The sequence below is a fragment of the Chroicocephalus ridibundus genome, chromosome Z (assembly GCF_963924245.1).
Source record: "Chroicocephalus ridibundus chromosome Z, bChrRid1.1, whole genome shotgun sequence".
NCBI classification, from domain to species: Eukaryota; Metazoa; Chordata; class Aves; order Charadriiformes; family Laridae; genus Chroicocephalus; species Chroicocephalus ridibundus.
In genome coordinates, this window is record NC_086316.1 from 32,124,614 (window position 1) to 32,149,616 (window position 25,003).

Here is a 25,003-nt window from a genome sequence, read left to right on the forward strand (position 1 = left end):
ATTGGAATCTAACGTTGCAAAGGTGACCAGTTCTACACTCGAGGAACCTTTATTGAATAGCCTTGCTAATATGAGCCAGCCAGTCTCCTAAGGTGTCCAGTCTGAGAAGAACTGGTTACCCTTAAAGCCGATCCCATTTGCTTCACGTTGCAAAACCCAGGGAGCCCTCATTGCCTGCAAGTGTCATTAAGCTTCTTGATGAAGCTGGGCCTTTGACACCACACAGCGCAGTGAAATGAAAACTGGTCTTGTTATTAATTTAATATTTCTCTATTACACGTCATTACATAACTGATCTTTCACCCAGTGGCCACTGACGCAAAGCTGCTTGCAAACCATATTGCTGAGAGAAGGGCAGAGAGAGTTGAAAAGCTCAGAGGCAACTTTGCGTTTCTCCAGAGTGCAGATGCAATCTCCAGTGAACCAATTTACGCTCCAAACTTCCATCCCCTCGAGTGCCGGCAAAACAAGGCTTTGGCAAAGGTTTCTCAAGGGAACAGTAGAAGGCCCCTTGCAGGCACTGAGCTGAAAATCAGTTTAGCGCTTGGCTCCTGGTGCAAAAGCACGGATGGGAGGGAAGACCATATCCGAGGCACGGCGAGCCAGGTCGCCAAAGGCAGGGAGGACCAAGGGGAGAGCGGCGGGGCCGCGCGGGCAGGGCTGGCGCGGCGGGGAGAGGGCAGATGCGGGTGGGCAAGGGGAGCAACCAGGCCCGGGGGCTCAAGAGCCGAGGGGTCTGCGCACACTGATGCGCGCTGCCTGAGATCCTGCCTCGGCCGCGCCGGGCCGTGCCGGGCCGGGCCGGACGGGGCCGTGCCGGGTCGCGGCGCCCCGCGGGAGCCGTTCGGGCTCCGCTCGGTGACACCCCCCCGCCCCCCTGCAACGGCCCCCGCTCCGCCCCGCCCCGCCCCCGCGGCGCGCGCCCAATGGCGTGCGCGGGCTCATTTGCATATTTGCATATTGTCGGGGACATAAGGGCCCGGGGAGGGAGCGGCGGTGGCAGGGGGGTTGGCTGGCCTGCCGCTGCTGGGGGGACTCCCGGAGCAGTTCACTGCCATCGCGTTAGTTGTGCGCTGCAGTTGTATTTTTAAAAAAGAAAAACCCAAACGAAAACCTCAAATTTTAAAAAAAAAAAAAAAAAAGCAAGCCAAAAACTTTTGCACCGAAACTTTTCTGCCGCGCAGGGAGCGAAGAGGCGAGATGGGGAGGAAGGCGATGCTGGCTGCCCTCTGCCTCTGCCTGCGCTGGGTGGCGGCTGTCGGCGCGGACCCGGCCGCCGCCGGCGGTAAGTGGCGGCCCGGGGAGGGGGCGGTGCGGGGGGGCGGGTGGCCTGGCCCCGCTGCCGGGCATGCCTGCTGCATCTGGGGGGGAGGTGTGCCCGGGGGAAATGCCGCCGGCATGGCGGGAAACGGGGAGTTTGCAGTTCAGCGTTGCGAGGCTTTCCCGCGGCGCTGGGGTTGCTGCGGGACCTGGGTGGCCTGGGAAGGCGCTGGAGAGCGATGGTGGGGAGACCTGCATCATCTTAGGACAGAGCCGGAGCCGGTTCCCTGCCTGGAGCGCAGGCACAACCTGCCGGGCTGATGGCACGGGCTGTGGCGGTTTGGGATGTCTTTTTTCCCCTAGGAGCAAGGTGGCTTCCAAGAGTCCCTTGCTGGAGGTGGATTGGGACAGCGGTAGCACCACGGTAGGGTCGGTCCCTCGGCTCCCTGCCGGGCCAGGGTATTCCGTTCTGCACAGGACTCGCCCATCTCATGGGAGCCCCGCGTCCCAACTTCCTACGGTTCTTGGCCCAAGTTGTCTCAAGGCAAGGCTGAGTTTCATCAGTGTCTTGATAATGTGTTTGGAATGTAGTTAATGCCTTTATTGCAGCAGATTCCGTTAGGGAAAAAGTGAACAGAGGGGCATACTCTCTCAGTGTCTGCATATACATCTATGAATGCACTTACACTACACCTATTGTGCCTGCATTTGTGCATAGGCACCCTGCAGGCTAGAGAAAGTGGAACATGTGTGAATGTTGACTACTAGATGTTCACTAGCACTGTCTCGGTTAATCACAACATGATTGCAGCTTTAATGAGCCAGGAGACTAGTTTTAGGAGAACTGCTACTCCTCAAACTTCTGTTAGCAGCGCCCTGTCACAGTCTTACTTTCTTACACTAATCTCCCACACATAATGTCTATCTTTAAAAGTCCACAGCCTTAGAAGAAAATGTGGCTGTAGCTGTTAGAGCTGCTGTGTGATACTAAAATGGAATATGGGAACTGCTGCTTTTTTCACTGCAGATGCCTTTGTTATTTAAGAGGATGGGGTGCTAGGGCACAGGCAAAGGAATGTATTCTTGCTTTGAATTCAATCTTGTGCCACCAGGGGCAATCAAAAGCAGTTTTCATCACAGTATCCAAGTGTCAGATGTTAAAATAACTATCTTGCCAGAGCAAGCCTTCATCCCTGTAGGAACTGATTTGCCACAGACTTCCTAATGATTACATTATTTTTCCTTAGGAACAGGTTATATGAAAACAGGTTGTGTGACAATCCTAAAGCTATCCAAGCCTTCGGTCTTCCACACCACAGTAAAAAGATATTCTGAAACCATGGAAAACACATGATCCATCCCTCCAGGAATTCAGAGTATTTAATAAACAACACAAAAAAAGATATTCTAGGTGAAGATAACATTGGTGTTCCAGGAAAAGATAAAAACATTACTAGAAATACATTTTGGTCTCTATTTTTACCAGTGTAAATCCAGCGTCAGGAGTTACAGCAGACTTAGGCTGCTTTGTGATGTGAGCTGCTGGCTTTTGCTATGTCTGTGTTTGGGATAGACCTATGGGGGCAGCTGTGGCATGGCCTTTCTAGAAACAATGCATTTCTGAGAAGGCACAGAGGTGAGGCTGTCAGGCATCAAAAGTGTGCTGGAGAATAGCATGAGCGCTAGCACTCCTAAAAGTTTTCTGGAATCTCTTCTGTGCAGGAAGTACTTGCATGGTGTGGCTTTCTCATGCATCCTTTCCTCCATAGTACTGCAAAGCCTGACAGTGATTGCATTTTATTGTCTTGCGCTAATTCCAGATATCCCAGAGGGACTGATGGATGGCAAGAGCTCTGCAGGATTGAGTTACAAGCCTCCCAGCTGTGGCTGAGTAAGGATCTGTTTGACAGGGAGTGCCTTGGAGAAGGGCGAGTGTGAGAACAGCCGTTTGCCCTTGCTTGCCAGCTGCAGGGCTTGAGCCGGGAGGTCCCTGCTCAGCATCTGAGCTTGGGCCCAGTGGCTTTTCAGAGGGAAAAAGTCCCACTCTGCCTGGGAAGTGAAGGAGAACGTATTCTCAGGGCTCTGCCTCTAAGGAAGACGTAAAAAACCTTGAAGTTGTAATTTCTTTGCAGCAACGTTAAACAATAACCTGACTCGTGGGATAGGTTTCATGGGATTGCAACACACAGTAGTCCGCTTCCAGTTTATAGTGTAGATCAAAGTAACCAATAACAATTTCTATGGTAAAGCCCCTTTATTACAGCTGACCACAAGTTTGCTTCAGAACTCATTTAGGAGTTCAGTATGACTGATTGATGGGTGATGCTAATGCTGGTTATCAGCTGAGGGAAGAGTTATTCCAGTTAACTCCAGCTGGTTATGTAAATGTTTGATGTTAGATGCAGATGACGTTTGCTGCTCTGTGTGTGTGTGTGTGTGTGTGCATGTCTGTGTGGGCTTGAGTTTGCACAGCCTAGCAGTGTAATTTCTAATGATCTTTGCACCTAGCTAATAGTATTTCCACTTCTGTGTACATAACACTAGGAAATCGTTGTTTATCAAAGATTCCCTTTTTAAAAACCGTGATTCTGGCAAAGGCATTGTTATCATATTTGGCATCCTGTGTCTGATGTGGACAGTTTAACTTTTGATTAATATTCCAGATGCTGTTACTTCCTCAAAACCCACATTCTCCACCCATTGACCAGTGATAAACAGTTTTCTTCATCAAAATCAGTTGCCAGGTTGCCTTGGGCTTCCAGTGAAGGAAACTTGAAGCTGAATTCTTCACTAGTGTATGAACTTGTATTTGTACTGTGTCAGAATGCATAAAGTCAGTGTGACGCTGTCAAAATTGACAAGAGTCCTTAGCTGAATGGAGTTTCACAAATGCCAAGTGCAAATTGTCACAAGGTCTAAACAGGAAAATGAAACTACTGACCTTTCCCCGTTTCTAAGCTTTTTTTGAACTTTCTTCTGAGTTCTATGATATCCTGTATACCTTGATGTACAGGACAGTTTTTTTTTTTTAAATATGAAAACTGAAAATATGTAAATGGAGGTGTAAGAAAAGCATCATAAAGTTTGCAGAGACTGATAAAACAGAGTTTGGCAATGCAGCCTGTAGGCTGTTTGGAAAACCATTTTGGGGTCTGAAATTGGTGGCTTAATTCTTATTTCTGCTCCCTTTTCCAGTTCCCTAAATAATCCCTTTGCAGGTCACCTTGTTAACTGTAAGCACATAGCAGTGGCCAGAAAACCTTATTTTGTAACAGGGGCTTGTATTCACAGCTGTGCACCTGGAAGCTTTTGCAATGCAGAGCACATGCCTTTATACCTCTGCTGAACTAAGCCTGGGAAAGTGTGAATTTTTTTTTTGGGGGGTGAAGCATGGATTTGTTTTGTCCCTACATTTTTACCTCCAGGCCTGCTTCTCTTCAAGGCCTTGTTTAGAAATGGGTGGGCTTGCAGTCTTGTCACTAAAAGCTATTCTAGTGTCTCAGTATGGATGCATGCACATAAATTTCTTTATATCTGATTTCTATGTCTACATTATGTAAAACCTGATGAAAATTCAGGTGAATTTCTATCCACCTTTCAGAAACAAGATGAAGACTCCTCATTTCTGGATTCTCCCTGATTTAATTAATTTGGGTTACAACTTATCATTAACTAACCTGTGGTCAGTATGTATGTACAGTCTGCATTTGTCTCTGCGTTTCTTCGGCTTTGTGTAAGGCTGTAAGAATGAGATCCAACCATTTGACTAGCCCAGTTTGGACATGATTCAAGGAGACTTCTCACTTTAAATCTATGAGGAAAAGATCTGCGACAAAAGTCTTATGTATGACAAAGTTTGGTTCTGAATAACTTTTTTAAATGGACCAAAATACTTCAAGGTACAAAAGTAGAAGTGGGGAGTGCTAGTTTTCTCAAGTGATATGCTTTGTAGCTTCTCTGCTGCAGTTTTAAAGCATGGTACGTATAGATGTCAGTATGTGTGGTGAGTGTGTACATATATTGTGCACCTCTGTACTGTATTTGTAAAATTTAATCTGCAGGAGGTGGGAGGTGAGGTGATACTGCAGCATGTGTGCAGTACAACATGAGATACAGACAAGCTATCTTAAGCTCTGAGCCCTGCAGAATTTGCAAAGCTGAATTCTGAGGATAGCTTCTTACTGAGCACATCGTTAAGAATTCTGTAACAAACACCACCACACACGCGTCCCTCATCGAGAGGGTATCTTTCTGCTGGAACTGAGCATATGTGCGCATTAGACAATGTGTCACTTCTTGTGAGCATAAAAGATGCTAACAATAATTTCTTCTCACTTTTAATTCCTCATGCAACGTAGCTAAATGATCAGCGTAGCCTTCTGCCGTTTCCCTAACTCATGGGCTGGGTTTTTTTTGCAGCTGCTGCTTTCCTGGTGGTAACTGCATCTCAGTGCTCCTCCTATGTCCTTAAGTTCCACCCAAAGATTTTTAGGCTGAAACACATGAATATTTGTGAAGCTCTTTGCACATCTTCAGTGGCTGGTGCCACTGTACAGCAGTTTAAGTGCACCTTTAAGTATGGTGCGCTCAGAGTTGTAAATTTACTTTGTTACAAACTTATTTCCAGAAGAGCTGCGGTCTGAACTTGCATGGAAACTCTAGCATGTGTTTCTAATTGAAAACACACTACAAAGCAGGATATCAATTTAATTTAGATTTTGGATGATTATCAGATAGATTTAATTCAAAAGGGAAATGATATCTAAGTATGAAAGGAAGCACTATTAACTAGTGAGCAGGTGGCTATTCTTGTTCGCCTTCCTGTGCTGGGCAGGAATATACATAACTGGAAGTCCTTGCATTGTGTGCCTTGCAGTCGAAAGCTCTCCTTGGTCTTTTCAAGGTTTTACTGATTCACTGCTGAGTGAAAAGTTACAGTTGATATTTAACCAATCAGCCTTCGGGACCTTCCTTTTTCTGGCTAAAAGATAAATAGCGTAAGTCTAAAGATTTGTTTCAGAAAGGGGTTTTGTACTCTGTTGGTGAGAAAACGAAGTTTTGAATGTGCAAAAATGTAAGAAAGGGGTGACTTCTGAGAAAGATCAGCATTTGGTTAGTTTGGTAAATTTTGCTTTACGTAGGTAAAGTCTTATATTCACTATTATGTGAATACTCCTACTGGTTTGGAGAAAGGTGTTTTTCATAAACTTTATCCCTTCTTTAGGGGGAAAGAGGCAGGAAGGGGGGCCTCAGTGTAATTATCCTGGATTAGCTAGCCAGCCTAATGCAGTCAAGGTCAAAACCTAAAGCTGAGCACTGCCTCTGTTCACTGAACAGTTCTTGTTACTTTTCTGAATGTGCTTTGCTTTGAGCAGGTCAGAAGTCCTGAAAAACTCAAGCAATGTTAGGCCATTGATTGTGGATGATGGCAGTCTCTCTGAGGCTTGCACACGAGCATTTGTTACCAGCCTGTATGCTGATTTTACACCTCGCACAAGAGGTTAGACCCTCATTTCTGTGGCCCTCTAAGCACAGCAGGAACCTCACAGACTTTCTACAGCTACTGAGGACCGAGTTGAGGTCGGACATAAGTCAGTGCCCTGCTGAGTATGGTAGCTTGAATGAGAAGACTAGAAAAACTTAAGTTCTAGAAAAAAACCCAAACCAGTTCATTATTCACCGCCTCTAAGTGATGCAGCACAACTTTATGGAGAAATACCAATCTACCAGTTATCATAGAAAACCTCTTCTGCAATGGGAAAAAGAAGGGCAGTGGAAATCTGTTTTGCTTGTCTGGCATGAGGTCCTCACCATGTCCCTTTGCATTCCCTACGTGGCTTGGAGCCACTCATTAATGTGTGTTTAGGAGTTTGTGAAAGCGTGGCGGTCATGATGCCAGAAAACACAACACTGAGCAGACAGAGTTGGCCTGAGTTCAGCTCTACTTGGAAAACAGGCAGTCAATATTTGCTGAACGCAAGTTGCCAAAGTAGGGCCCAGTTTTCAAAAAGCATTGGAGTTTAAGCCCACAGTTAATTACAGGGGCTGCTGGATGTAGAGGTACTTAAGTGTTGAATCAGACATAAAAGGACGAGGCATTTAAGATTCTTCCCAAAGGAAGTAGGTAGCATGAAGCCTAAAGTCTCTTCTGTGCCTGGGCAGGAACAAAAGGGAAACAGGTTTTGAAGCTGGAGGGAGTTCTCTAAGAAGTGGCCTTTTCATGTCATCACATGCTTTGTTACCACCAGTACATGATCTTCACCTTCCCCCCAACCCAGGATTCAAAATAGGTTCAGGCAGAGGAAGATTCTTTTTCTGCAGTGTTGCCTATCAGATGGTCTGAAAAAATACTGCCTTCAAACTACAGGCTTCTGCTTTGCTAGTTCAGTCTTCTTAATGGGTGTCTGATCTTTTCACCTGCTGTTTTTCTCTGTTGGTAAAAAAGTTAAAGCTAGCATTTTGTAAAACAGTGGTGACTTTGCAGCTCTTATTTTTAATGCATTGCAGCTACTGGGTGGTGTAAAGAGCCTTGTTAGGCAGTGATTATTGATGAAGTGATGTGGAAGGTGCACCACCAAAATATGTAATAGTATGGTAGGAACTTGCTGCTTTCCTGCATGTACTATGACTGTCCTGTGCAGTCTTCTGCACTGCTGTGGTAATTAACGTGTTTCCTGCTCAATAATGTAATGGGGAAAATGCTGACTTCTAAAAGGAATTCATACCTCTCTGACAGCTAACCAGGTTCTTGCTGTTGTAGCAGGACTTTAGAGGGAGAACAATCTTCACGCATTTTACATGTCCGTTGTGGCGTCAAAGGAGCACCATAGGAAATGAAAAACGCTTGTCTGGTTTCTCGACTGTTCCTGATATCTCTCCAACATTGTACCTGTGACTTCTGAACTGTTTGTCCTAATACTCCTAAAACACTGTATGTTTCCTGTGCTCTTGCATATCAGAAGCTGAGACCAATTTCGAGGGAATTGAGAGCAAGTTTTCCTTAAGGACGCCTGCAGAGCCTGATGAAGATGTCTGCTACCTGGTTCCTGGGCAGGTGGACAGCCTGGCACGATGCAACTTCAACCATACCAGTAAAACCTTTGTGGTGATCCATGGGTGGACGGTAAGAAGAAAAGGGAGAAATCTCCCTTTTAACCATACTCCTGATAAACCGTGCTAGATGCATCAGCTGAGGTGTCTATATACCACACAGATAATATTAACATATCTCCTTTTTCAATTAAAAAAAAAAAAAAAAAAAACAACAACCAGGTGACAGGAATGTATGAAAGTTGGGTCCCGAAGCTGGTGGATGCTCTGTACAAGAGGGAACCTGATTCAAACGTCGTTGTGGTGGACTGGCTAGTTCGAGCTCAGCAGCACTACCCAGTGTCCGCTGCATATACTAAGCTGGTGGGAAAGGATGTTGCGATGTTTATTGACTGGATGGAGGTAAGATGTAGCCATGTGCCTCATGCTGTACATAGTGTCCTGGGAGACAAAAAAGCAATGATGCAGCTGTGTTAATCTTCTCCTGTTGTGTAGATGGAGTTAAGCTGTTGCAGACAGTACTTCTGTTGATAAAATCGCAGCTTTAATGTAATGGTTATCTCCTACACAAGGAGGCCTTTTATAATGCATTCCATAAACTTCACCTTGTGGTCTGTGGAGCCCTGTGAGTCCACAGTATTTCCGAAGGCTCTGTGAGAGTTAGCTATGAAAGATGGGTTCACATATATTATACAGTAGCCAGCCCCTGGGAAACAGAAGTCTGCCCTGCCTTTGTGAAATACTTGGGAGATCCAGAAACTGTTGTGGAGCGGGTGGCTGAAAACCTTTGATAATACACAGCCCTGTGTTCTGTCCTTCATTCTGCATCCCTGTCTGCTTAGATTTTTGCCTTGAGTTAGTTAACTCAAGTGACCTAGTATGGCACAAAATTATGTTAATTGTATTTAGTATTTCTTCTATTATTCATGGCTCAAAGAGAAATCCCAGTGTTTACAAAACATCTTCCTTTATGTCTTCTGATGTTTTCCCATTTGAGGTCAAACTTTAAACAAATTCTTCTCTTCTGCAGGAGAAATTCAATTATCCTCTCAACAATGTCCACTTGCTGGGGTACAGTCTAGGTGCTCATGCTGCAGGGATTGCTGGGAGTCTGACCAAGAAGAAGGTGAACAGAATTACTGGTAAGAAAACTGTTGCTGTAGAGTGGAGAGTCTTGTCTCTTCCATGCTGAAGTATTTTATGTTCCTCTGGAAAATCACCAGAACAATTGTTGCTTGTTGGCAGTACTTGGGTTATGTGTTCATGCTTTATTGAATCAGCAGGGCTGATAGTTCTGTAGTAGAACTGGAAAAGGTTCAGAAAACGACAAAGGTGGTGGGTGAGAAGCCTTAATGTTCTGCACAAGAAATGAGTGAGTAGGCAGAGGATTCATTGGCCATGAAGAAAGACTAGTTGGAGGGGATGTAATCGAGCCTGGCCAAACCTGTGGCTTGGAGAAGGTCACAATATCTCTTGCAGCATCAGAACTTCAGCTGGTTGTCTTCATGCAGGCAGTCATCCCTGGCAGCTGGTGGGAGCCATTTAAAAAGAACAGGAGGTGGATCCTCCTGCAGTGGGTGTAAGTACCTGCAGACATCCTTGCCATGGGATGCTGCAAACGCAAGAATTTTATATGGCCACAAGGGGAGACTGAACAGAGCTAATCGGAAGAGATCCACTGTGGGTTAATAAAAAAATAAATCCTAACAGGCTTAAGTAATATTCTAGGCTTAAAATAATAGTGGGATGGTTTTGGGAAGGAGAGGGAAGCATACATATGCTTGCCCTGTTCCTATGCATGCTTAGATATCTTAGTGTGCTAGAGAAGGCAGAGTGCCTGGCTGCTCTAGGGCTGGTGTATAGCCCAGCACCTGGAGAGCTGAGCCCCTAGCACTGATCTCAGTGACAAAAGAAATGCCAACATCAGCAAACGAGGCTAAGAAAAGCACTCATCTGTGGTGTCTTTGCTGCTGAGAGAGCTTGGGAGCAGCATTCAAATGGGAGCCTAGCTCCCTTCCTCCTGGCACCCTTTGCCCTTTCACCTGAGCCTGGCTGTGATCCCAGATCCACAGGCATGCTGGGGGGTGGGATAGGTGGCAGTTGCATCAGGAAAGGCTGGCTCCTGAGAGAGTGCAGATTAAAATGAGGAGGCCAAAGCGCTAGTCACTCTACCCTTCCTTTCTCTCAGCTGCAGCTTTGTTGCTTTCACCAAGGCTGCCAAATCACTCAAATACCAGTAGCTCTCTGTTATGCCCCCCACAGTTGCCCTTGGTGCCCAGGATGGGAAAGCAGCATCACCTTTGAGCGCAGGGAAAGATGGGTTGTGGTCACTGAAGTCCTCACAGCAGAGGAGGAGGCAGGTCAGACCGGGAGAGGCTGACCAGGGGTGGGCAACCCAGGTGCCTGTCCCCATTTGAGGGCTGCAGAGAAGACATGTCCCTTCAGCTCTGCCTTCAGCCATCTCTCAAGTAGTTGTCTGGATTCAAGACGGAGAACTTGTTCACTGGCAGAATAGTTCTGGGTGGTTTTGATGTCAGTGTTGCCGCAGCTTGACAGTTTACCATAATAATCCCTTTCCCCTTAAGCATGTAAACAGTGCAGCTCTCTTTGTTTCCCACTTGTTCCCCTGGCAGGGAGTTAGCAGCAAGACATTTTCCACACTTCAGATAGAAATTTTACAATTTTTGACAGGAGAAGAAGGCATTGAGAAAATATTTACTAGCTGGTTTCTTCCATCCACTGGAAATGCTACAGCTGTGAGGAAGTTACCTGGGCTTCTTTACACATGTTTACATAAACCTTGTTTTTTTTTTTTAAATGGTGACACCATTTCAAGGTAGTGTATTTAATTCTCCTGAATACATGAATGCTACTTAAATGATCCCACTATAATGTCTGCAGTGACACCGACACCATATGCAATACTCCAGCCCAATGTGGTAGCTGAGTTTGGCATTTACTGTCGGTGTCTTTGGCAGACAATTTCAGTTTTCTTTTGTGTTTTGCCCCATAAAGGGCTGGATCCAGCTGGTCCTACCTTTGAGTATGCCGATGCTCTCACCCGCCTCTCCCCGGATGATGCTGACTTTGTCGATGTCCTACACACCTACACTCGAGGCTCTCCAGACCGCAGCATTGGGATCCAGAAGCCTGTTGGACACATTGATATTTATCCTAATGGTGGAGGTTTCCAGCCAGGTTGCAATTTGGGAGAAGCACTCCGTCTGATTGCTGAAAAAGGCTTTGCAGGTGAGGCTGCTCTGAAACAAACAGTATAACATCCGAAGGGAGATCTTCAGTAGGCTACAAGCTTCCTGCAAGCAAAGATCTCTTTGAGACACAGGCACTTGTTCTTTTAAGTGCTTTTAAAAGTCACCCTATAAAGCCCAGCTCTGGCATAGTGGATTGTGCCTGTTGACAGCATTGCTTAGTAGGGGTTTATATCATTATATGTATGTGTGTATACATAGTACATGTCTTCATTCTTTCAAGATGTGGATCAGCTGGTGAAATGCTCCCATGAACGATCCATCCACCTCTTCATTGACTCACTCCTCTACGAAGAAAAGCCCAGCATGGCCTACCGCTGCAACACGAAGGAGGCCTTTGAGAAGGGTCTCTGCCTGAGCTGCCGTAAGAACCGCTGCAACAATTTGGGTTACAAGGTCAACAGAGTGAGAACGAAGAGGAACACCAAAATGTACTTGAAGACCCGTGCTCAGATGCCCTACAAAGGTAGGTCCTGCTTGCTTACTGGTGAGCAAGACCAGTACTTTTGCCCAGCTGTGTGTCAGGGTGGGTGCGTGCTGCAGATGACGGTATTGCTGCTTTGGTGCCTGCAGTGAGCAGGGTTGAAGCTTGCCTGCAGTTTGCAGTTAAATGCAAGCTAAAGTGCAGTCTCATAAAAGCGGTGTCATCTTAATCAGGGCGTGGAGGTGGGCGTTAGAATACAAAAAGGAAGGTATTTTGTAACACGCTTCTAAGTAGCAAAATTTAAGATTATTTACTCTGTGGCCCGGTCACTTGGAACAACTGCATCTTCCAAATTTTTTTAGTATTTTTCATCCAAATGAATTTTTCCTACTGCTGGGAAAATAATCAGCAGAGCTCAGCCTGCTGCACAACTTCTGTAAAGATGTGCAAGCATCAGACTTGTGGCTTTCGTAGTGCATTTGCCAGAGGAGCACCATCCCTCATTAAAATATCACAGCACTTCTTGATTCTCATTGCCACAGGTCTGAGAAGGACGCTGCCAGAAAGAACTGGAAGGCTTTCAGCTGGGGAAATATCTTCCGAGTTGGATTTTACTACTACTTTTTTTTTCCTTTCTCTAGTTTTGACTCTACCGCATGGTATGCTCATTGTGTGATGGACCAGCAACCAGAGGGCACATTCCTGCAGTGTTAGAACAGCTGCAAGAGTAGTGTTTTGTTGGCATTTGTTGCTCGATCAGCAGTGTCAGTGGGCTGAATTTTTTTCCCAAGGCTCCTGTGTGAGGAGGACTCAGCTCACTTGTTTCAAGTCAAGGATAGCAAAGTTTGAAGGCGATACTGCAGACTCAGGGGTTATTAAATGCAGAGCCAACTTAAGTGGAGAGTTTAGTTTCAAGAGCTGCAAAGGTGTTTTTTAATCATGATTCCTTTGCATCCTAATCTTTACCTGCTCACAAAAATGGTTCCCTGGATACCTGCAGGCAACTAAACTCCTCAATTTACTGATGTTGGCATAGTCCAGCCTAAGATTTGCATGGTGGGTTTTGTGTGGTTTTGTCACCAGTAATATCTTTGGAGGTTGAGTTTTTTCCTAACGGCCTTTTTCTTTTGTGTTTTTTCCAGTCTTTCATTACCAGGTCAAGATCCATTTCTTTGGAAAGACTAATACGACCAAGACAAACCAGCCATTCCTGATCTCTCTCTATGGCACTCTAGATCAGAGCGAGAACATTGCTTTCACACTGTGAGTAGTTACAGAAACAACTGCAATGTGCTGTTGAGTCTACCTAAATCTGTTAAAGCCCCCACTGAAAAACTTATTCTAGCTTCAGCTACAGAAATCTTACAGGGTCCCAGAACCTGCTCTTGTCCTTGATCAAAGGGACACATCTGCTGCTAAAGCTAATGATCTAAGCTCTATAGGAGCTGACCTTGATAAGACCTTCTCCCCAAAAGGAGAAGTTAATTGTCTGATGGGTCTGAAAGCCCCAGTGCAGAAGCTAAGGGAGACCTGAGATTTGCTTCCACAGCTCTACAAATAAGGAGAAGTCAGTGCTTAAATTTCTGCATGTAGGGCTGGAAAGCACCAAAGTCTGTTTTCTACTCTGAGGAACCTAAACTGTTCCTGGCTGGTGTTTGTCTGACTTCTGAGAGCCACCAGCACTGGAGAAGACACCCCTTGTATGGTAGTCTGTCCCAGGATTTTACCAGCCTTGCTTCAGAAAGCTTTTCCTTGTGCTTCTACAAAAGCTTATGGTGTTTTTTTCCTTATTCCATCCCTCAGAACTATGGAGGAGGCTGCCTCCTTCTTCTCTGAAGTACACAAAGGGAAACAGAACCAGGACTTTAATTTTCTTTATCTGTCCAACAATTGCCACTTTTTTGTTTCTTTTTCCTTATTCCCTTCTCCACAGGCCCGAAGTCTCCTCAAACAAGACCTACTCCTTCCTGATTTACACAGAAGTGGACATTGGTGACCTGCTTATGCTGAAGCTGCAGTGGGAGAAAGACACCTTCTTCAGCTGGTCAGACTGGTGGACCCCTTTTACATTTGACATCCAGAGGGTCAGAGTGAAGTCAGGAGAAACTCAGAAAAAGTAACTTGTTTTGATTGTTACAAGCTACATTAGTTTTAATTGACAGTGTTTCCTGATTCCTGGTATCTCTCAGGGTGTGACAAAACATGGAAAGCAGTTACAAATGGGTGCAGCACTGATAATCAGGGCTTCAGTGGCACTAAACCGGCATTTCTTGGTCATGTCAGCCAAGTTTGTGTCCACGGGGATCTGCAATCTGTAGTTTTACTCCCACATAATACATTTGCATACTGCTGTCTCATGTGCCTCAGGTTAGTTGTAATATGCAGGAGAGGATCTCCATCCGTTTGTATTTGCAGTTCCTCTCCTCCTTTCTCATGCTGGATATTCACATAGGTTTTGTCGCGAAGAGCATGCTTAGATTTTTGTACAAACCCTTCCAAAAGTGTGTTTGCACAAGAAATCATTGCTTTGTTAAACTGGATTTTCAAAGAAATTGAATACCTGAATGGTGGGTGAAGACTGAAACACATGACTGTTGCAGGACACTGCTAATGCATGAATGTTAAAACAGCAAAGTCTGAACGGAACTGCTTTGACTTGAATCTCCTGAAGTATTCATATTCACTAGACATGAGATCTGTTAGCACAAAATGGACCCAGAACAGAGTATGCGTGTCTTATGTACAGTAGTGTGAATAATATGTTCCTCCTTTGAATAAACAAGGCAGTCCCTTGATCAAAGAACAGCTATCAGAGCTGAACAAATATAGGGGTGGGGAAAGTACTGATAAATAGAAAAGCAACTGCTCAGGTTTGCTGGAATTGGCAACCTACTTTGCAAACATTTGAGGGAGTAAGGCTTTCTTCCATGATCATTCACCTGACAAAGCCACACAAGGACTGCTGTAAATAAATAGCCAAGAGACTTTGAGGTAGAGACTCTGCTCTCTTAGCCACAAGAAGATTTTATGCAAAGGACCAGTGAAAGTTATGGCTACAGTTTTAGGTTCGTGCATAATGCATTTACCAGTTTTTCTTTTGTCACAGAATTATCTTTAAAAAAAAAAAATTTCTTATAGGCATGTAAAGTGTTAGTGCCCCACATGACAAAGTGTAAAGACAGCTTCCAAGCGCCAGTCCTGTTCCTACAGTTAAAAAGGGGTGTGTGTCTCAGTCATGTGATTGTCCAATATTTATTCCACAGGGTGGTGTTCTGTTCTCGAGATGGCACCTCACATCTCAATAAGGGAGAAGAGGCAGCAATATTCGTGAAATGCTTGGATCAGCCTGTCAACAGGAAGAGAGGAGGGTATGAGCAATCGCTTGGTTTTGGTTTGGGGGAAGCTTGAGTGGTAGCAGGAGGATCTAATAAAACCTCCCGATTAGTTGACTTGTGCACTAGTCTTCTCAAGGCTTCATAAGCATAACTCAGAGAGGAGGCATCATAACCTCAGGATTGCTTGTGGCAGCTTTGGCAGCTTAAAACCCCCTAATTTCATTCTCTGCTAACCACCTCTTTGTGTGGTTGTTAGCATGTCTGAAAAGGAAGTACAAGTCACTGCCTCTCACATGCATATGGTGGCCACATATAAATGACTGTTAGGGTTTACAGACAAGGCACAAACACAAAGAGGAAAACATGCCTCTATCTAAAGATGCCCTACGTTTACCCTTAATTGAAGAATGTCCAAACATCTACACTGAGTCAGTCCAGAGCCCTCCTTCCTCATTTGGCCAGCAGCAGATTCGCAGGCTGGTACAGAAGCTGAGCAGGCATACGCACGTGCTTTCCTTGGCACATTGCTTTCTGCTGGCAACCATCAGGTGAGTGACTTCCTGAGATTTGCATCTCTGAGTTGGATTGGAGACTGAGTCTTTGTTTAATAGCCCTTGGTGCACGTTAATTTTTTTGATCAATAATTTTTGCTGACCCAGAGTAAACTTTCAAATGGAGGGCCAGCTGTATTTGGACTTTATCCACCAAAGTTTGAGCTGGAGAAGTGTTTATATTTATTTTAGTGCAATTGCTGTGTGTGAAAGGTCTCATGGGGACACTCCTAGACTGAGATCTAGTTCTGCATAAAAAGGCATGTGTGCTGACCTTCACTCCAGGGCAATGACCTGGGGAGGCCTTTAGATCTCTGTGTGTGTATCTGACATGTGTAAAATCAAGCAGCAGCCAGGAAAAGCCCATAAAAGCACATAATTTATTTTCCTGTTAAGTGGTACTTTTTAAATCTTAAGTCTGAAAAATAAGACAAAAAGGAACAGGTATTTTACATCTTCTTCTTTACCTTACCTGTCTCTTTTTTTTTTTTTCTCCCCAGTGCCAAGAAAGCCTTTAAAGAAAATTCTGCTCATGAATCTGCTTAAGTGACAAGAATGAAGTTTTTCCACGCTGGGGAGGAGGAGAGTCTGTTCATCCCTGTGGACTGGATGTTCAGAACCAAATATATAGAAATATTTATCCGCTGCTGGCTTTTTGCCTGCTATTCCTAGCTACCTTAGGAGACCTCTTGTAAGGAAGTCTCAGCATACAAAGTTACTAACCATAAAGATACATTATCCAAATAGTTAAAAACAAAAAGAAACCCGCAAAACAACTTGCCAAAGGCTTGAGTGTTGGGAAGGAATAGGTAATTTTGCTTAATCATGGTGCCTTGTGATAAGGCTTCTTGACACCAGATCCTCTATAGCAGTTTTCTAATATTTATTGAAAAGAAGCAAAACCCTGTCCCTGGCTTTTCTTTCTCTTCAAGAGTCTTCTGAAATGGGACAGGGTTTTTTTTCTGGCTTGGCTAACTGAATTTTCAGACAGTTCAGTGGCTAGAGTTCACTGTCTTCAGATGCGTGTTTAGCAAATGAATAGGTTTCTCATGTAAAAAAAACACCTTTGCTGTGTGTCAGGGATGACTTAATATGGGGATGAATTTTCTAGTTTGTGGTTATGAATGTGTTCTACTGGGGGTAGATGCCAGTGCCACTTAGCAATAGGTATGATCTGTTAACCTATATACTTCTATGCAGCTTACCCTGGAATACCCCAGCAATTGTAGGAGAAGAGAGCAATACCAGTGTCCTATGCAGACATTCAACTTTTCATCTGTGCTTTCATTCCTTGAAAATGAAACCATCTAGCCTCCAACACTGTGTAAATAAGGATCTGCAAAGGAATTGAGCTACCAGAAACTGCAGGAAACAGATTTATTTTTTTTCCCCTCTTTTTTCCCACCACTTGCTTGCATCCCATATGCTAAAACTGTGACAGTTTCTCTGCTCTTTGACACCAAATGTCAGTCATGCAGCTGAGTGGCTGCTGCATGCAGCCTTCAGTGCAAGTGAATCCACTTGGCAGGCCACAAGTATGTCCATGTTTCCCTATACTGGAATTGTGGCTGTCGGTGACCCACATTGGTTTGTTGCTTGGCTGTGAAACAGTGATAGATCCTAGAGTTGGTCTTCTGGTTTTCTGACTTGAGGTGGAATTCAGCAAGGAGCAGGAGCTGTGACAGTTAAAAGGAGCCTGATTGTGTGATACACAAGAATGAGTGCTCTGAAAAACACTTGAATTAGACATGCTGCAAGTTGTCAAAAATAGATATATTGAAAGCATTCTGCTTCCCCTTTTTAAAGTAACATGTAATTTTTCTAGTGCTCTGAAAAGTTCAGTAGCCCTCTTTTAGCTTTCTAGAAGATAAACAAAATACTGGGGAGGCAGAAGGTCTTGAAGGCAGACACCTGAAGAAGTGTAATGTGAACCATTGATGCTGTTTTTTGTAGTCTTTTCCTTCATATGCAAGACAGTGTGGAGGTGGTGATTTCTCCAACATCATCCCATCTTGAAAGCAAAACCAACATGTATGCATTTATATGCACAGTTTGTTTTTTTTTTTTTCCAGCCGTGGCTGCTAGTATATCTGGGGATAAAAGTCTTAAACAGTGCAATATGTTGGAATTTTAATAACTCCTAAATTGGTCACATTTGATTTCCTAACCCTTAAACTACAGAAGAGATGTGATGAGTCGCTGAGGGTGGGGCTGAGTATTGAGCCACTGCATTTGAGACCTCTAAAAATAAATATAATGATTTATTCCCTATAGACTTCACATTTTCTTGCAGTCTTCTCTTAAGTGTTAAGTTCTTTAAGGAAATAAAAGTGTCTAAACAGGTGTGCTCTTAATACAGGATCAGATACAAACACATATAGAACTTGGAGTGAGGGTTCTTGTACGTGAGGACACATGATTTAGCTTTGGATGTTATTTATTAGCTGTAAATAAGATATTTATGTGTGTAAAGGTAGTTTGTATATATTGCTACAGTTGCTGACAGTCTCTACATTAATACAGTTGTGTGGTATTAATCCTGTATATAGCTTTCAGAGATATTTTTATCAACAAACCACTTACACTGCATTATTTCCTATGTGGTTAATACTTTTTTTTTTTAAAGAAAAGTGCCTCAGTTCTGTACAGAATGGAAACCTATGGTTTTAATAAAATCTCAAACTGATGCCAAACTCACTAGTTTCTTTTTGATGAAAGAATCTGCTGTATATCTTTTATGTGAAGGCTATGGCCTTTTACTTGGATTATGGGGTGAAAAGATGGGGTAAGACTTTTTTTTTAAAGCAATGTGTAATTTATTTATTTTTCCATTTCCTTTTGGGAAATGCAAAAATCATGTATCAAGACATCAAGGAATCACTACGTGCCAGCAAGTATCCCTATTACAAGAGAAGTGTCTGGTCACCTGCAGTTGGTGGTTTTCAAGTTTCATGCCCTTTTCGGAACAGCTCTTACTTTGAAAGGCTCACTTCCTCTTTTTTTTGGCAAATTCCAGAACTATGCCTCTACTCACTGTACCAAAATAGAGATGTTCTGACCCTGAGGGTACAGGAAGCAAGCAGTGATCCCTTACCACCACTGCCGCTTAAGGGAGAAACAGTGAAAAAAAATCTCTTTGACCCACGTGTGAGAGCAACTGAGCTCAAGACAGGTTGTGACCGTTAACAGTTTGCTCTGTGTGACACATAGCAAGGGTCTGCCAAGGCCCTTGGAAGGGGAGTGCTGCAGTTAAAGACAATTGTAGTGACATGCACGTAGGGGACCATATTAGGAGTATTTAGAGCAGCTCTGAGTTGGCCTGGGGGACTCTGCTTCCAACACTGTTACTTGGTCAAAGAGACTGCTGTTTGAGAGGAGGCCTCACTTGTGAAAGCAGCGGATGGGGGTAAAGGCAGAGGATGAATGGAGAGCGATGAAAGAGGGAATGGGAGGAACTGGAGGGGGATGGAAAGAGGGGTAGGGAGCACCCCTGGGGGAATGAATGGGAGAGGGAAGATGGGGGAGGAACCCAATCTGCAGAGGGGGAATGCAGATGTTCAAAGGACACTGGCACTTTCCCTGTGTCAGTGGCTGGGTTGGGGAACTGGGAAGGACTCCTACAGTTGTACAAGACAAGGTCTGTGACCACATCTCCTAAAAACACCATGATATTACTCCTTTTTTAAAGCCACATCAGCCTCACTACACTACACACGTTATTAGGTAAAGCAGATAAATAGTTTCTGGTGCAGAGACAAGAACACAGATCTCGCCTTTGGAGCCATGCCTCGGCCCATTACTCTTGCATCTTGCTCTGCAATGCCCAGCCACATCAGGAAAGGTGATGGTCCCTGCTCACCCTGCTAACGGTCTCTGGAGAGGGCCATGGAGGGGATAGTATGTTCCATGGCTAAGCAATAGCTTGAGCTGGCAGAAAGTCGTTTGTGGCTAGAAAGAAAGAGTGAAGAAAAGGATTTCAGACAATGTACTGGCAAGACAAGGAAGTCCTGACTCAAGTACTTAGTGCCTGGGTTTTATTTCTATGTATTTCATTCTGAGAAATTTTTGGAACCAGCAATGAATGTGCTGTCTGTAGGTGTCTCTTCAATTAGCAGTTTGGTAGTTAGCTGATTTGACTCTCCTGCTGAGGCACCGTATTATTCATAGGTGCCTGAAATGTGGCACCTGGTTTCACGTCAGGGGGCACATGCTTTAAACATTAGATCACAGCAGGCAAGAATAATAGCTTATCATCTGAAGTCCAAGATTAGTTCCTCTCTAAAAGCTGAGAAAGCACTCAACTGATTCAGCAGTGAGAAAACTATTCACTCTTTCTGTGTCTGTAAAGTGGGTGGTTGATTTCCACAAGCCTTGAAATCATGAAGGGCCATATAAATCCCACATCTTTGTATACCAATGCTTTTTTTTCCTTCACAAACTGTGATGACTAGCTATGGAAAATGCTTTTCTCCCTTCAGATGTAGTTGTGTGTCGGCTCTTTAATGTGTACTGTGAACAAAATGTCAGAAGCTTGCTGCTTTGGATGAGCAAGACATTGCAAATGTGTTCTTTCTAGAGCTGGTCAAAACCAGATATTGAAAACAGATTTTCAATAAAAGAGAAAAATTAGAGCAACTGTAGTATTTTCCTTCTTGTTTACAGCTGGCAATGCAGGGCTGTCCATATTCCGACTCTGTCAAACCAAACATAGCAGTATTAGAATTTTCAGGTCCAAGGGGATCAATCCAACTGCGACCAAGTCATCATTGAGGAAACAAATTTCTAGCTTCTCTTGCTGCCTCTTTCTAGAAAAGTCTTCTAGTCAAATGTCTTTTGTAGCAGGTCTGGGAAGTCACCAGTTTACACATAAACAAATAAAGGGATTAGCATTCTCCAGTGACTGAAGGAGCACAAGGAAATGAGAAGAGGAAGGGAAGGGAACCATTTGGCAGAACATCCCATGTAGAGCTTGTCTCAACAATGCCTTTGTATCCGTGCGTGGTGCTATCTCTGCTCAGCAATGCTCAGGATGCTTCCCTAAATCATTTCAAGTTAACTCAGCCAGAACAATGCATCCACATCAGAAAAGCAGATGCTAAATAGGGCCCACTTTGGGTGTAGCAGGTGTTAGCATGTGGGTGCAGTGTATGTCCAATGATGTAATCTCCCAACCATTCATGTCAGATAAACACTGTGTTCTTCATTGTAGGCCCTTCCTGTGGGAAGTAACCTGATATTGTTAGTCTCGCTTCTCACCAATGACTCTGGAGAGTCTCTGTTACTGTTCGTCACCCCACCATGTCGAACCACTCGGTGAGCAGTGAGACAGCCTGGCTGGCCATGTATCTGTCCTCAAAAGCGCCAGGAAGTGAGGACACGTCTCGCGTTGCTCCACCTACCAAAAGTTTTTTTACCTATAATTAGCTGTAAACCTGGAATTTTCTAGAGTAGTGAAACAAGGACACTCCCAAAGAGAGAGAACTGCCAGTGCCAGCTTCACTTCTTCGTATGCACAGGCACTCCACGGAAATTAGGAGCAGTGGGAACCGATTCCCAAGCTAGAACAGGTTGAAAAGATGCTAAGAATAGCCACACTTTTTCAAAAGAAGGATTAAAGAAAAAGACTTCAAAAGGTTCCCTTGCCAGGTCCTCAGGCTTTGGTGAGGCCCTTTGCTTCTTTCCTGTGGCATTCCGCATTCAGGAGCTTCTGGGGTTTCCTCCCGCAGCCTGGGAGCTTGCTGCTGTGCAAGGCTCCCTTGACCCTTGGGATTAAAAAAACTCGCCCATGGCTGATTCTGGATCTGAGGAGAGGACTACCAGGCTTGTACTCCTGGTGAATTGGAGCCCTCACAGTGTGAGGCTTAATCCAAACCTCAATGAGGCTGGTAAAAGTCTTTTTTGTTGTCAGTATGTGCTCTTCAGTGCTTTCCTCCTCCTCCATCCACCTAGGATGATACCCCAGTTTTAAATGAAAGCACAGCTCAGGCTTTCCTGCCTTTGCTCCTTTTATGCATCAATACCAAACTGAGTGCATACAATGTGAGGTCACGATCTGCTCAGGCACTAGGTTAAATATCAGCTCCGGCTGACTTCTCACAAATATTCCCAGCATGTCTTGGCAAGTACAGACTTGCTTATCTATAGCATGCCAGAACAAACAGCGTAATTGCAGTGATGTAAATAGCACCCCATTAAAATTAAAAAGAAAAAAAAGGAGAGAGAGAGAAAAACATGGTACATAATACCTCATTTAACACGTAGGGGCTCCTGTAGGAGAGTGTGAGACTAAGACAATCCCAAGCAAACCCCACTGTTTGCCTTGGCCTTCTTGCTGGCAGACCAGACTTTCCGATGGGTAATGGGAGCCATCTCAGGGATGCTTTCATGTAACTCCAACTCACTGCTCTTGTGGCATGCTACCACCATGTCTCAGGTGGTGTGCCCCTTCCAGAGCCTTGCTGTGTCTTACTCTGAAGCCAGGCATGGTCACACCAATTCTTAAATTCCTCACTGCTGCCAAGCTGCAAAATGGGAAATAGTGTAGCTAGAGCAGGTGGTTTCTTGATCTGTAGCAGGGAAGTTCAACAGCCAGGAGGCTTGACAGAAGCCACAGCATGGCCACAAGCACAGCAAGATTGCTACCCTGGACTTCAGGAGAGCAGACTTTGGCCTCTTCAGGAACCTGCTTGATGGAGTACCGTAGGATAAAGCCCTAGAAGGAAGGGGGGCCCAGGAAAGCTGGTTAATATTCAAGGATCACGTCCTCCAAGCTCAGGAGCAATGCATCCTGACAAAGAGGAACTCAGGCAAAAATGCCAGGTGGCCTGCATGGATGAACAAGGAGCTCCTGGACAGTCTCAAACAGAAAAAGGAAGCCTACAGAGGGTGGAAGCAAGGACAGGTAGTCTGGGAGGAAAACAGAGAAGTTGTTCGAGCAGCCAGGGATCAGGTTAGGAAAGCTAAAGCCCAGATAGAGTTAAATCTGGCCAGGGGTGTCAAGGGCAACAAGAAAGCCTCCTACAGGTATGTCAGCAACAAAAGGAAGACTAAGGAAAACGTGGGCCTACTCACGAAGGAAAAGGAGACCTGATCGCCTGGGACGAGGCTGAGGTATACAATGATTTTTTTGCCTCAGTCTTCACTGGCAAGGGCTCTAACCACACTGCCAAGTTGCAGAAGGCATCCTTGTCTCTAAATTGGAGAGACATAGATTTGATGGATGGACAACTTGGTGGATAAGGAACTGGCGGGACAGTCACACTCAAAGAGCTGCAGTCAACAACTCAACGTCCAAGTGGCAAGCAGTGACGAGTGGTGTCCCTCAGGGGTCAGTATTATTTAACATCTTGGTTGGCAACATGGATGTTGGAATTGAGTGCACCCTCAGCAAGTTTGCTGACAACACCTAGTTGTGTGGAATGGTTGACATGCTGGAGGGAAGGGATGCCATCCAGAGGAACATGGACAGGCTTAAGATGTGAGCCTGTGCAAACCTCATAAAGTTCAACAAGGCCAACTGCAGGGTCCTGCACCTGGGTCATGGAATCCCATGCACAAATAGAGGTTGGGCAGAGAATGGATTAAGAGCAGTCCTGAGGAGAAGGACTCGGCAGTGTTGGTGGATGAGAAGCTTAACATAAGCCTGCAATGTGCACTCGCAGCCCAGAAAGCCAACCATATCCTGGGCTGCATCAAGAGAAATGTGGCCAACAGGGCAAGGGAGGCAATTCTCCCCCTCTACTCTGCTCTCATGAGACCCCACCTGGAGTACTTTGTCCGGTTCTGGAGTCCCCAACCTAACAAGGACATGGTCCTGTTGGAGTGGGTCCAGAGGAGGGTGAGGAAGATGGTCAGAAGGTTAGAGCACCTCTCCTATGAGGACAGGCTGAGAGGGCTGGGGTTGTTCAGTGTGGAGAAAAGAAGACTCCAGGGAGACCATATGGCAGCTTTCCAGTGTCTCAAAAGGGCCTACAAGAAAGCTGGAGAGGAACTTTTTACAAAGGCATGTAGTGATAGGATGAGGGGTAATGGCTTCAAACTGGAAGAGGGTAGGTTTAGATTAGATACCAGGAAGAAATTCTTCACTCTGAGGGTGGTGAGGCACTGGAACAGATTGCCCAGAAAAGCTGTGGATGCCCCATCCCTGGAAGTGTTCAAGGCAAAGTTGGATGGGGCTTTGAGCAACCTTGTCTCGTGGGAGGTGTCCCTGCCCATGGCAGGAGGGTTGGAACTAGATGATCTTTAAGGTCCCCTCCAACCTAAACCATTCTGTGATTCTAAGTTTAAATTTTGGAGCATTGTATTACATGTTGGCATTAATTTTGAGAGAAACCAAACCAAACCAAACCAAACCAAACCAAACCAAACCAAACCAAACCAAACCAAACCAAAGTAAAAAGAGTGAGCAGAAATGTCTAGAAAGAGGCAAGAAGGAAGAAGGGGTTGCAGCAGGTTATACAGTACTGTACTGTATAGTGTTGTTATATACTATTTAGTGAAATCAGCGATACCAAGACTGGCATAGTAAAGCTGTTAAGCATTCCCTTGATTTTAAATGCACCATTCTCCTGATATTAAGAAAATGGAAGTGTGCACCTGAGGCTAGGTATACACTTAAGTGCTTTACATTGTGTTGGTATCTATTAAAAATGCTTAGTCCATAACAAACCAATCAAAAAAAAAACCCCATGTATAAAAACCCATTATAGAAAGATCACTCCAATTACAGAATGAAGAGTAAAATATAAATGAAGGTTAAAAAGTAGAAGCACATGTTCAGCTGGTTAGTTACTAAGCAAGAAGAATAAATTAAGAGGAAGAGGAAAAGCAAGGAAGAAGAGCTCTGCCTTAGCAAATTATTCCACCCAGAACACCCACCCACATATTCTTGAATGTAATTGAGCTATTATTTATATATGACTAATTTTTCCCCATTTTTAATATATTTATAGCCCAGACACAAAATTAAGCCAAATTTTCTTGTTTATCTTGGCAAAATTTTGCCCTTTGCTTGCAAGGTTTTTCAGTACAAGGGTAAAAAGTAGATCTTAATCTCTCTGATCTTATTTCCCAGGCCTTAAAACAGGAGACACAGACCAGGCTTAGTCCAACAGA

General features: G+C 44.6%; 1 protein-coding gene across 1 annotated transcript; it reads left to right on the forward strand.

Annotated features, from left to right (window-relative positions):
- The first annotated feature begins 993 nt into the window (after nucleotides 1-993).
- On the forward strand, nucleotides 994-18,582 carry LPL (lipoprotein lipase). Its single transcript, XM_063320398.1, has 10 exons — nucleotides 994-1,285; nucleotides 8,220-8,383; nucleotides 8,533-8,712; nucleotides 9,341-9,452; nucleotides 11,326-11,559; nucleotides 11,803-12,045; nucleotides 13,146-13,266; nucleotides 13,937-14,119; nucleotides 15,267-15,371; nucleotides 16,390-18,582. The coding sequence occupies exons 1-10, from the start codon at nucleotides 1,201-1,203 to the stop codon at nucleotides 16,433-16,435; spliced, it is 1,473 nt and encodes a 490-aa protein (XP_063176468.1). The 5' UTR covers nucleotides 994-1,200; the 3' UTR covers nucleotides 16,436-18,582.
- Nucleotides 18,583-25,003: the final 6,421 nt, after the last annotated feature.

Bases quoted from the DNA above. Each gene is read 5' to 3' on its own strand.
- LPL (XM_063320398.1), top strand. From the start codon at position 1,201: ATGGGGAGGAAGGCGATGCTGGCTGCCCTCTGCCTCTGCCTGCGCTGG. The intron at 1,286-8,219 runs GTAAGTGGCGGC...CTTGCATATCAG, and splicing joins GGACCCGGCCGCCGCCGGCG to AAGCTGAGACCAATTTCGAG. The intron at 14,120-15,266 runs GTAACTTGTTTT...TTTATTCCACAG, and splicing joins TCAGGAGAAACTCAGAAAAA to GGTGGTGTTCTGTTCTCGAG.